Source organism: Callospermophilus lateralis, chromosome 10, assembly GCF_048772815.1.
Source record: "Callospermophilus lateralis isolate mCalLat2 chromosome 10, mCalLat2.hap1, whole genome shotgun sequence".
In the NCBI taxonomy this organism is placed as follows: Eukaryota; Metazoa; Chordata; class Mammalia; order Rodentia; family Sciuridae; genus Callospermophilus; species Callospermophilus lateralis.
The window spans coordinates 1,745,068-1,757,862 of record NC_135314.1 but is presented as its reverse complement, the minus strand read 5'-3'; the positions used below and the strand labels follow the sequence as shown (position 1 = coordinate 1,757,862).

Sequence of the window (12,795 nt, the reverse complement as noted above, 5' to 3'; positions counted from 1 at the left end):
TCGCACAGGCCACATTGTCTCTTGCTGGCTCCAGCCCATGCCCAGAACCTCCTGCTGAGGCCGTGTGGTCTCACCCTGCCCCGGGAAAGCAGCTCAGGAGCCCTGCAGCAGACGGATGCTCTCTCTGACCCCCAGGTCCTTTTACCCTGTTATCCACCAAAATCAGTTAACCTTTCCCTCCCACAAAGCCAGATGGTGCTGCCCAGTGTCCTCTGGTCCCCTGTCCCTCAGCCTGGCTGGCTGCAACACTTGGCACCTAGGAAAAGATAACTCTGGGTCGAACAGAAAGGCATGGGCAGTAGAGGGCGCCAGTGCCCAAGCCCCTGCGACTGGGCCCTGGGGGACCGTGGGAGGAAGCAGCAAGTGAGACTCACTAGGACAAGGACAAGGGGACCAGGACCCCTGGCGGTTACCGAACCCTCCACAGAGATACCTCCTGGGTTAGTGCATCCTACCTGCTGGGAACACCCCAGGCCACCCAAGTGGCAGCCCAGGTCTGACGCAGCAGAACAGACCCCCCCAGCCCTGGGCTCCCTGCAAGCCCGAGGGAACCACACCGGAGCCCAGCCACACGCATGTGCACAGCTGCACACATCCCTGCACACGCACCTGTGCATCCCTATGCCCACACCTGCACACACGTGCACACGTGTGATGATGCACACAGCCGCAGGCTAATGACCCACGTGCAGGTACGTCTGTGCACACCTGCGTGTAGGCGCAGGTCGGCCCCTGGACACACATGTGCATGTGTGTAACATGTCTGTGCCTACATGCACAGAGACATGCACAGGCACGTGTGTGCTTGACACACACGTGCACACCTGTAACACTCAAGCACACTCACACACACGTCCCCATGTCTCCCTTCTGGGGTGCTGGCTCCTGCTCGCCTGTGCTGAGGTAGGTCTGGTGCGGGTTCCAGGGGACGAGCCCTGCGGTGGCTGCTCTCTTGCCCTAAGGGTGGGTGGATGACCTGAGCTGTCTCCCCTGGCGCAGCCTGAGGAGTGCCCAGTGGGAGCTGGGGCCAGGCCAGGGGCAGAACCTCAGGGATGGGTGAGGAGGCCTCTCTGCCCCCAAAGAGCCTACAGTGGTGGCCTGCACATGGGGACATGGGAGACTGCCTGGGCTTGGGGACACAGGAGAGTCGTAGATGTGTGGAGGAAGGAGAGGGAGTCATTGGGCAGCGAGGCCTCCAAAACCGGGGGCCGAAACTCCTTGCTTACGAGCTGCCCCACCCGAGTCACCATTGTAACCTCGAGAAATGGGCTGAGGAAGCCCCAGGCCAGGGCCAGTGACCTGTTCAGGTGGCAGCAGAGGCCAGCAGCGGAGGCTGGATCTCCCAGCAGAGCTGGCTCCTCCGTTGGTCCCAGGTGGTGGACCTCCCCCGCCTGGAGGCGGGTCCCAGAATGCCTGGTGCATGCCCAGGGGCTGGAGCCAGGAGCTGACCTGTGCACCCTCCAACTGCCTCCCAGGCTGATGGACAGCCTCCCGCTCGCCCGGCCCTGGGCGGCAGGATCCGAGTCCCCGGCTTCCTTTGAAGGTACCCACAGAGTGCGGGAATGCCTGCCCTGAGCCCGAGGCCCGCCAGCTCTCCAGGCACAGTTCCTCACAGCCCAGCTGCTCACGGGCCCTTCCAGAAAGGTCCCTGCAGAGCCACACCTCCCCTGCTCAGCACATTCAGGCCCGGGGCGGTTCGGCTCTCACGGTCACTGCTGTCCTGCCTGGCCCTGCTCTTCTTTCATCGCCTACCCTTGGGCCTGCCCTCCTCTGGGAACACAGCAGGATTCTGCAGGGACATTTTTACCCTTAGCCACAGCCACCGCTCAGATGCAGCCTGATGTTAATGGTCACCACCCTCTGCCCAGCACGTCTACCTCCACCTGGGCAGTCCCACTTGTCCCAGTGAGCATGGCCCTCCGCTGCCGCGGCTGCCTTCCAGGGCCACCAAGAAGGACCCCTCCCGCCTTGGCCAAGTGCTTGCTGCTGCTCCACACTGAGGTCTCGCCAGCATGGGGACAGGAGCCACCAAGGGACAACTGAGTCTAAAAGCAACACGTCCGCCCCCACCCCGTCCCCATGCCGCCAGGTCAGAGCAAGCTGCCCGGCTACCCCAGGGCTGGAGACTCGCCACCCCCAGACAGGAACCAGACCTGGGCAGGAGGGCAGGGAGGGGCTCCTGTGAGTGCCCGCGCTGCTCTGTCACAGAGACCCCACACAGGACAGCGCGGGCAGGGGCTCCTCAGCTGGGGAGGAGCCGGTCCAGCAGGGGAGGCACTGGGTCCCAGGACTGAGGGTCCAGGGCCATGCTGGTGTGGCCGTCACTGGGCCATACCAGTGGGCCCCTCCCTCCCGTCACCCGGGTCCAACAGGCGCATGCTGCCGATGAGACTTGGTGGTGGACAGGCAAGCGGTGGAGGCCGACGGTGCTCACCAGGAAGGACTGGAAGAGCCGGAAGGAGCCAACCAGCCAGACGTACAGGTGGGAGTGCACCTTGGTGGAGGTGCCGTTGAAGGTGTTGGCCACCACCAGGAAGGAGTAGGGCCCCACCGTGAAGAACTCCCAGTCGTAGGCTCCGGACGTGGCGATGGTCTGGTTGGCCTCGAAGAGCCGGGTGCTGGGGTTCCACTTATAGATGACGCTGTCAATGTTGTGGTTGTCACCTGGAACCAGGGTCAGCGTGGGGGAGCAGAAGACTCCACGGCCCCATGGCCGCTTGTGGGTCACGGCCCTCCCGGTAAACTTGCCCAGGCCCCTGCACCCTCTGCTCTGGCCAGGGCACGGACGCCACCTCTGCTCTCCTGTCTCCACCTGCTGGGCCCATCAGGTCCCCGGGCCAGCCCCCGGGCCTTCACGGCTGTGGTTCCCAGAAGGAACAGTCCAGAATGTGGCCTCCAGGGCCTGGGGGTCAGCGCCTGTCCCACAGGTCAGACCTCCCCACACACGCTGCCCCTGCCCAGAGCCCCTCGCTCATGGTGTTCCCAGCCTGGCCTGCTGGAGCACTCACCCTAGGGGACACGGGCTACTGGACTCTTGGGCTCCTCTGCGCCCATGAGCTGGGGCCCCTCCCCCGTCTGGAGATGGCTGACCAGGTGAGTGCTGAGGCGTGTGGCCAGGGAGGCCCAGGTCAGCGGTACCCTGCAGGGTGGGCTGTCGCCCGCCCCATGGAGTTTCAGGACTGGGAACAGCCGCTCAGGCACAAGCTGCCCCTCCTGGGCCACGCTGCCACCCACCCCCAGACATCATGCAGTCTGCGCCCAGAGGCACGACAACGTCCAATCCCCTCCCTCCTGTGGCCGCGCACCCGCACACCAGCCACCACCCCCGTCCTGCCCCTGGCCTGCCGTCCAGCGTCCCACCTGCTCTCCTGCACCCGCCGACCCCTCCCCAGGGGAGAAAGGCAGAGGACAGCCCCGCACTTCATGGGGCCTTCTGCAGGCAGGGACCAGGCAGGACTCTCCCCCACCTGGGCAGGTGAGCAGCACTGTGCCCAGGAGACCCTCCCGCACACGGCTGAGCCAGGTAGTGGAGCCCCAGGCCGGGTGGGGCTCACCATCTTTCAGTGAGCGCCCTGCATGAGGCCATGCTCCGCCACAGAACAGCTTCATCCTGGGTCAGCCCTGGCCTACCTTCCCGGTGGTTAGCCACTGCCAGGAAGTGCTCCCCGTCCACCTCAAAGGCCTCCCAGTCGCGGGCACTGTGGGTGGCGATCCTCTGGTGTGGGGTGAACTTCAGCTTTCTGTGGCTCCATTTGTAAATGACAGAGACCTCTTGACCCTTCTCATTCGGTCCAAAGTTAGCCACGGCCAGGAAGATCTGCAAGACAGGAGCCAGGTGGGCTCGCCCTCCGACGGCTGGGGGCGGCGGCAGCCTCGGCTCACGGCATCTCCCTGCATCCATGGGGAGCAGGCCTGGGGGCCTGAGGCGGAGCCCACCTCTGCTAGGGCTGCCGTGGGGAGGGAGCCGTGGCCAGCGCTTCAGTCTCCTCAGACACGCCCACCCATGCCTTCCTCAGTCACTTGCAGGTCTACCTCTATCTGAAGGCCACAGACCGACCCCACCCCCAATTCAGGAAGCACTGCACGTGCAGCAGCACCGTCCCCAACCTGGAAGGGTGGGGGGGCGTGCTGATGGCCTGCCCCAGGGAGGGGTCCAGTGTGACTGTGTGCCAGGTGCTGGCTGTGCCCACACACTGCCTGGGCTTCCCTCGTGTGGCATGGGACCCGGCAGGGCAGCAGGTGGGCGCAGCTCTTGTTCCCAGTGCGCAGGGACAGATGGACCGACAGACGCGTCTCTACCCAGGTGACGGGTCAAGGTGTTCCCCTATTTCTTCTGAATGTCTGAATGTTCTTTGATGTAAGCCTATTCACTTTTGTCATAAACACTAAAAACCTTCGAAATGTCATCAACCAATTAAAAAACAGAGCTAGTTATTCATTCACTGTCCTGGCCTTGGATGTGCTGGGCCCAAGGGGATGTGAGCAGCAGGAGGCCAGGGGTTCTGTCCGGCCTGACCCAGAGTCCAGGTGAGGGCCCAGCTGCCATCTGGGGTGTGAGGAGCTGGGAAGAGGAAGTAACCCTTCCCACCGCAGCACCCAGGCCCTCAGGCCCACTGTGCCCAGACCCTGCCCTCTGTCCAGCCTGGCTGGAAGGGCTGCCTGCCCTGAGGTCTCCCCTGGCCTCCTGGGCCTGGCCCTCACTGTCCATTTGGACCTGACGCGTCCTCAACGTCTGGGGGTGAGAACACAGATCTCCTCTCCCTCTGCAGTGACAGTGCCGCTGACCGGCTGGGGAACTGCCTCAGCAGGACTTTCAGTCGGCCTGCGGCCATCCCCAGAGCCAGACAGCGCCTAGGAAGCGGCCACCTTCCGCTCAGGAGCTGACGGCCAACTGGACACCCCGGGTCTTGGCCCAGGGCGTCGGTTGTCACGAAGGTGTGACATGGAAAAGGCCTGTCACTGCTGGTCCTGCTGGTCCTGCTGGGAGGCAGCTCCTTCCTGCAGGGGCTGTGGCCTGAGGGGCGCCGGGACACCCACAGGATGAAAGGCCTGCATCTGCCCTTGCTGCAGTAGCCCCCGGCCCCTGCTCTACAGGCTGTGCCCTGGGTACAGAGGACAGAGGGGAGCTGGAGACACCTCAGCCCAGTGCGGGACTCTGCGCCCTTCCCCACCGAACAAGGCAACCCTGCAGAGGTGGCCGGAGCCCCGAGCCTGGACGCTGAGGCTGCTCTGCTGCAGGGAGTGCGGCCGGGCGCGCACTTGCCTCTCTCCCGATGGTGAAGTGCCGCCAGGACTGGGCTTGGTGTGTGGGGATGTTCTGGTAGGAGACGAACTTCCCATCCGTCCACTTGTAGACGGCGGACTTGGCTTTCCGATTGGCCGCGGCCACAAAGAGCCCCACACCAGGGATGCCGAAGACCTCGAGGCCCAGCGTCTCCGAGTTGGTGGGCAGGCGCTGGTGCTCTTCCACGTAGTCCAGCTTGGCTTTGGCTTGTGGAAGGAGGATGGTGCCAGGTCAGCAGGACCAGCAGCAGGAGCTGGACGGTCCACTGGACGCCCCGGGTCTTGGCCCAGGGCATCGGTTGTCATGAAGGCGTGACATGGGAAAGGCCTGTCAAAGGGAGGCCGCTCCTTCCCGCAGGGGCTGTGGCCTGAGGGGCGCCGGGACACCCACAGGATGAAAGGCATGCATCTGTCCTTGCTGCAGTAGCCCCCGGTCCCTGCTCTACAGGCTGTGCCCTGGGTACCAGAGGTAGAGTCCGTGGCGCACACCCCTCGCGGACACTGGCTCCCACTTCCTGCGGCAGCCTGACCAGGAGCAACCATCTGACCTCCGCTCACCTCCCTGTCAAAGGCTCGCGTCCAAACAGCACCTCTGGGTGCTTGGCTCCCTTGCATCTTACCTGTGGTCCAGTGGACAGGGAAGGCGAGGGCCAGGATGCCCAGAGGCCAGGGCCACAGAGGCCCTGTGCTCGCCTCCTATGCCCTCTTTCTGTTTGGAAAGAGAGGTCCAGCCCCACGGGCCCACGTGTCACCCCAGGGTGTGTGGCTGGAAGCTCCTTGTGGAGGTCAGGTCCTATCCTGAGCAAGGTGGGCTCTGAGGACAGCCCAGGGTGGGCATGCTTGGCCTCAGGGAGGGCCTGCCCTGGCCTGCCTGGGGGTCCTGCTGCCACCTGCTCCCAGGGTCATTCCTAGGTCCCCTCCGCTCACTTGCTCCCAGGTGTCCCAGCCTGGTCAAGGTGCTCACCCTTCACTTCCTCCCTCCGTGGTCACCTCCTGCCGGAGACCCCTGCATGTGCAGGGCACCGTGGGACAGGGACACCCGAGTCCCGGCTCGGCCTCACCTGCCAACACAGAGACCCAGTGGCTGCTGGCACACAGGTGCAGCTCCTTCCGGGCAGCGTCAAACCAGAACGTGGCATCCTGTGCCTTGGTGCACGGTGGCCGGGACCCCAGCGTCACCTTCATGTCTGCCTCTGAGGGGGACCAGGAGGAGGCATGTCTGTGCAAGGCTCCCTCAGGAGGATGCAGGGCCACCAGGGGGTCCTGCCCCGCCTCTGCATCCAGCTGAAGGGGCTCCTAGACGTCTGGCGGCCACATCACAGGTGGGCTCCCCAGCACGGAGGCGCACCCCAGGCTTCCTGCATGGCAGGACACTGCACGCTCCCCGTGCCACCAGCAGGCCGCCCTCTGTCCACCCAAGGCTGGGCTCTCTGTCCCTTTGCCCCTGCTCTCTGGGAGCCCTAGGTAACCGGCACTGGTTTGTCTGCCCTCGGGCTGCCTCCCTGGGCTCCAGTCAGCTGACTACAGCGCAGCTTAGCTCAGCATTTGACCTCACCACGACGCAGATCACCACTGGCTGGGGCCAAGCTCATCCAGCTGCCTTACGGCTTTCCGTGGATGTCTGTGCCGCAGCTGGGCGTGGTCGCTCCCAGGACTTGCTGGGTGTGGTCGCTCCCAGGACTTGCTGGGTGTGGCTCCCTGCCTTGTGAGCCTGAGCCTCGGGGCCAGGCTGCCCCACCCACCTCCCCGACAGCACATTGGGGACCTGGCAGAGCGAGATTCTAATGGACAGGCCAGCTTTCAACTCGACACCGGATGATGCCAGTCCACCTGGAGGGGGCACACCCAGGAGACGCCCGGGCTGGGCTCACGAAAACAAGGTGCGCCTCGAGAGCGGGGGTCCTGTGGGGCGGGGCTGGGGGCGGCTGCTGGACAGAGGGGTGGGAACCAGCTCCAGCGTGGCTCAGGGCTCTGCAGGGGGAAGCCCTTCTCCCAGGAGCAGAGTCTGCCGTCTGCTGGGGGGTCCCCAGGCGGGGCGATGCTCTGTCCAGGCAGGGGCCCTGGGGAGAAGGAAGACGTGCTGGCCTGCCTGGTGCCCCTGGGGCAGGGGCCCGAGTGCTCTCTCTGCCGACCTGACAGCTACCCTCCTGCCACGGAGAAGTGAGAACGCGGGAAAGGCTGCGCTGGGAGCCCCAGCTCGGTGCCGAGGCTCTGGGGTGTCTCCTGTGGAGCGGGGGCCCTGGCCTGGCTACTCACCATAGGGGTATTTTAGCACCTCGTTATCACCCGGTTTCCCCTGCAGCACCCGTGGGATGGACAGCTCGGCCAGCTGGGCATTCCTGCTGGGACACAGCCTCAGGGTGGCATCCGAGCCCGGCAGCAGGACCAGCTGCCTCACCAGGCCCTGCAGAGAGGGGGCAGTGGGCTCAGAGCTCATGGGTGCTCGGGCAGGGCGCCAGGCTTTGCCCGTCAGGCCCATGGAGGCGCGGGCTGCGGGGAGTCTAGCCTGCAGAGTCGGGAGGAGGGCGGGCACGTCTGTCACAGGAGCAGTGGTGACCTGCACACCTTCTCAGGTGGCTGATCCAGGGAGGGTTTTCCACATGGGCTGACTTGGAGTGACCAAGCTACACTGCCCATCCTTCTGTCCATCTCTCCCTCCATACCTGTGTCCCCACCCAACTGCCCACATTCATCTATCCACCCATCCACCCAGCGTGCGTCCAGCCAGCCATCTGTCCATCTACCCATCTGGCCTGTCCCTCCACTCATCCACCTGTCCCAGCACCCACGGGTAGACTTTCACAGAGCACCTGCCATGTGCCAGGCAGGCTTCCAGATGCTGTGGACACAGCGGGGGGAGCTAAGCCCCGACTCTGGAGGAATGAGGCCCCCAGACAGCACGGGGAGGCGCAGGGGGACGTGGCGGCACCTTATCAGAGCAGAGGGGCTGTGGGCGGCAGGAGGGCCCAGGTGCCTCGCCATACCTCGGACCCGGGCTCCATCAGTGCAGAGGACAATCTTCTAGTCACAGCCTCTGCAGCACAGACGTGGGACAGCCCGAGCCCTGGGGGCAGGCAGCCCTCCGCACTCACCGTGAACAAGCCTTTGGTTCTCCTCCGGCTGCCAACGAAGACCCGGGCCCCTCGCACTGAAAGGGTGGCCGGGAAGGGCACGTCAGCCATTCTGCAAGCATCAGAAGATGGTCTCAGGGCTGGAGAAGCGCAGGACGTCCTCCGTTTGTTTACAGAAGGAAAGGTGAGCCCGTGGGAGAGGAGCATCACCGTCCCCGGTGCCATGACAAGGGCCACAGGCGGCAGCTTGATGCACAGAAATGTGGCCCTCGGTCTGGGGCTGGGACCGAGGGCCAGCTGCTGCAGGTTGCGCTTTCTCCATGCTTCCGAGGAGGACTGCCCTCCACCCATCCAGCCCCGGTGGCCCGCTGGTGGCTGTGTGTCTCTCCAGTTTGTCTCCCTCCTTTACTATCTCTTCCCTGCATCTCTGTCTCCCTGTAAGGAGCCGCTTGGACCCAGGACGACCTCATGGAGACGTGACTAGAAGTCCTGCTTCCACAGAAGGCACTCACAGGCGCCAGGTGACAAGAATTTGGGGACAAGGGTCTCCCATGAAGCTCATGGAGAAGAGATGCCCAGAGGTTCTCCCCATCTCAGGGTGAACTTCCAGTGGCTTCTACTGTACTGGGTCCCCAGCCCACCTACACTCCCCAGAGCAGGTCACCCATGCCCAGGCTTGGAATCACTTCCTGGGGAGCCAGGGCTGAACTTGGGAGGCGGGAAGGTGGGCACCCAGTGGAGGGGACAGTGTGGCCAGAGCCCATGGTGGGAAAGCAGGGGTGTCCTCAGGGCTCACAGCTGTGGTCCACTGTCCTCTCGAAGCACCTGCCCCTTCTGGTTGTAGCCATGGAGCTGCAGCTGGGGGGTGAGGCCAGCTCTGGCTTGCTGCCCCAGAAGCCCATTCTCAGCACACAGCCCAGCCTCCGCAGGCTCTGGGACCCTGCGCCTGGCACTCTGTGGTGGCCTGTGGGGCTTGTGCAGCCTGAGGGTCAAGTCTTCCATGGCCACAGGCACCCCACCCTGAGCCCACTGCCCTGGCCAGGCCTCCTGCACCCTCTTCACAGCTGTTCTTGCTGCTCGACGGGCGGCAGTCCTCCAGGGGCCCTTGCGGCACCAGGGCTCACGACTGATGAGGAAGGAGGGACAGAGCGGTGAGGATGCAGCATAGGAGCTGCCCTCCAGGCCTCAGCCTGCAGGGTCCCACTGGCTCCTGGCCACTCCTGGGAAACAGGCTCAGGCTTCGAGTCCCTTCCCAGAGTCCCCAGCAGAGAGTCCTGCCTGAGACCCCTCTGGGGAGCGAGTGCCTCTCGCTGTGCTTGGCCCTGAACGCCTTCTGCTGCAAATCAGGGGAGTGTCCCCCCCGCTCCCAGGTGCTGGGCAAACCCAGAAGGCAGGTCTAGCCAAGCCAGCTTTCTTCTGCTGGGGGGAGCCAGTGCTGGTCCAGGTCCACCTAGGCTGTGCAGGGTCTCTCTGTAAGGCCCTGGCTGCCTGAGAGTGACCAGGGAATGGGCTTCCTGGCTCTTGGAGACCCAAGATGTCATTGACCTACTAAGAGCACAAATGAATTTTGGGGGAAGGTGGGAGGTAAGCTGTGACAAGATGTGTTAAAACTACACCTGAAAAGGTCACAGGTTCTTCTTACTACAAAGCAAATTCCATAATAACAAAACAGAGGATGAGAGTACAGATTTAATATACATGGGATCATTTGAAGTTAGACTGCCAGTCCCTCTGCAGCTATGGCTGGTGAGGGTGTCACAGGTCATATCAGCTGGCAGAGCCTGGGGACGGGTGCTCCCCAGGCCAGTGTGCCTACCATCAGGTCATAGTGGCTGAGGGAGAGAAATGGTCAGGCTGCCAAATGCCCTAGTCATATGCAAAGCTGCGGTGGACACTGTAGCACGTTTGCCTGGGGTTCTGTGAGCTACTCCCTCATCCTGAACAAGGAAGGTGCCATATTAAGCCAGAGGCCAGGGAGGAAGTGCCTGAGTCAGGTGCTGAGCTCCTGCTTCCTCCGCCACGGCAATAATGTCAGGGACACTCGGCACATTCCCCTGCCTGTGACCCTCAGCTATGTCCAGAAAGAGGAGAGCCACATGGTGTGATGATCTTTACCTGGTTTAAGCCCCTGATTCTCTGACGAGCAGTGAGTTTTGTGGTTTAAGGTGAAAACACGGGTTCACACCATACAGCGTGTATCCTGGATGCTGGGTGCACCTCCTACCACCAGGCCCACAGCCTCCCTGCATTAGCTAGCTGTCCTTTCCTGCCTGCCCAGCAGAGCCGGCCCCAGCTCTCCTCTGTCCAGTCTCCCTGTCCCCCCCACCTGCTGTGGCCCTTTAGAGGGCAGCAATAGTGACGGCCCTTGCCGATAGCCTCTCAATGGTGACCTGCTGAGGGGACAGCTCCTAACAGCATTCCTCACAAGCTGGCCTGACTAGGACCAGCCAGGCCCACTGGGGAGGGTAGGAGTGGGCTTGCTCCTGGGCCCAGGCCCTCAGCACAGTGCAAGGTGCAGCCAGGTGGCCACTGGGATGGCCTGGTCAGGCACAGCACACAGCGAGAACCCTGGCAAACCCCATGTCCTGCTACCTACATGTCCACCGGGAGGCCGCAGTCCATGATGAGGGAAAAGGATCCTGCAGATACTGCCAAGACCAGCGTGTGCCACTGGCTGTCCATGAGGCTGGCGCTGCGGAAGGACACGCGGGTCTGCCAGGCGCCGGCCCTGTCCTCGCTGAGGAACAGGAAGTGCAGATGGGTGGACGAGTACCGCAGGCCGAGCAGTAGCACATCCCTCTCCTCCGCCACCACGGTGAGCAGGTACTCGTTCTTCTGCAGAAAGAGGTGCCAGGGGCAGGGCTGGGGTGGGGCTTGCAGGTGAGGGGCAGGGCCAATGGGGAGAGGGCAGGACCAGAGGAGGGCTGGCGGATGGGAAGGGTGGGGTTAGTGGAGGAGCAGAGCGATGGAAGGGAGAGGCAAGGCTGGAGAGGCAGATGCTGAAAGAGGGGCTCGTGGGCAGAAGGGTGGAACATGGGCAGAGGGGGCGGGGCCTTAGGAGGAGGGCAGGACAGAGAGGAAGGGTGGGGCCTATGAGAGGAGGGCGGGACCAGGGTGGAGGGGCGGGGCCTGTGGGAGGAGGGGAGGGAGGAGGAAGGGGTAGGGCCTGTGGGAGGAGGGTGGGACCAGGGTGGAGGGGCGAGGCCTGTGGGAGGAGGGGAGGGAGGAGGAAGGGGTAGGGCCTGTGGGAGGAGGGCGGGACCAGGGTTGAGGGGCAGGGCCTGTGGAAGGAGAGCAGGACTAGGGTGGAGGGGCAGGGACTATGAGAGGAGGGCGGGACCAGGGTGGAGGGGTGGGGCCTGAGGGGAGGGCGGGACCAGGGTGGAGGGGCGGGGCCTGTGGGAGGAGGGGAGGGAGGAGGAAGGGGTAGGGCCTGTGGGAGGAGGGTGGGACCAGGGTGAAGGGGCAGGGCCTGGGGGAGGAGAGCAGGACTAGGATGGAAGGGGTAGGGCCTGTGAGAGGAGGGCGGGACCAGGGTGGAGGGGCGGGGCCTGTGGGAGGAGGGGAGGGAGGAGGAAGAGGTAGGGCCTGTGGGAGGAGGGCGGGACCAGGGTGGAGGGGCAGGGCCTGGGGGAGGAGAGCAGGACTAGGGTGGAGGGGGTAGGGCCTATGAGAGGAGGGCGGGACCAGGGTGGAGGGGCGGGGCCTGTGGGAGGAGGGGAGGGAGGAGGAAGGGGTAGGGCCTGTGGGAGGAGGGTGGGACCAGGGTGAAGGGGCAGGGCCTGGGGGAGGAGAGCAGGACTAGGATGGAAGGGGTAGGGCCTGTGAGAGGAGGGCGGGACCAGGGTGGAGGGGCGGGGCCTGTGGGAGGAGGGGAGGGAGGAGGAAGAGGTAGGGCCTGTGGGAGGAGGGCGGGACCAGGGTGGAGGGGCAGGGCCTGGGGGAGGAGGGGAGGGAGGAGGAAGAGGTAGGGCCTATGGGAGGAGGGCGGAACCAGGGTGGAGGGGCAGGTCCTGGGGGAGGAGAGCAGGACCAGGGTGGAAGGGGTAGGGCCTATGAGAGGAGGGCGGGACCAGGGTGGAGGGGTGGGGCCTGAGGGGAGGGCGGGACCAGGGTGGAGGGGTGGGGCCTGTGGGAGGAGGAGAGGGAGGAGGAAGGGGTAGGGCCTGGGGGAGGAGGGCGGGACCAGGGTGGAGGGGCGGGGCCTGTGGGAGGAGGGCAGGACTAGGGTGGAGGGACGGGGCCTGTGGGAGGAGGGGAGGGAGGAGGAAGAGGTAGGGCCTATGGGAGGAGGGCGGAACCAGGGTGGAGGGGCAGGTCCTGGGGGAGGAGAGCAGGACCAGGGTGGAAGGGGTAGGGCCTATGAGAGGAGGGCGGGACCAGGGTGGAGGGGTGGGGCCTGTGGGAGGAGGAGAGGGAGGAGGAAGGGGTAGGGCCTATG

General features: G+C 64.5%; 1 protein-coding gene across 1 annotated transcript in view; it reads right to left on the bottom strand.

Moving 5' to 3' along the window:
- Tspear (thrombospondin type laminin G domain and EAR repeats) overlaps positions 1-12,795 on the bottom strand; it is an 86,653-nt gene that overhangs the window by 16,860 nt on the left and 56,998 nt on the right. The window contains exons 3-9 of the mRNA XM_077110433.1: positions 10,951-11,189; positions 8,376-8,466; positions 7,540-7,687; positions 6,345-6,476; positions 5,264-5,490; positions 3,631-3,817; positions 2,435-2,664 (exon numbers count right to left, since the gene is read on the bottom strand). Of these exons, the coding sequence (XP_076966548.1) occupies positions 2,435-2,664; positions 3,631-3,817; positions 5,264-5,490; positions 6,345-6,476; positions 7,540-7,687; positions 8,376-8,466; positions 10,951-11,189 (1,254 nt within the window). The remainder of the gene's footprint in view (positions 1-2,434; positions 2,665-3,630; positions 3,818-5,263; positions 5,491-6,344; positions 6,477-7,539; positions 7,688-8,375; positions 8,467-10,950; positions 11,190-12,795) is intronic.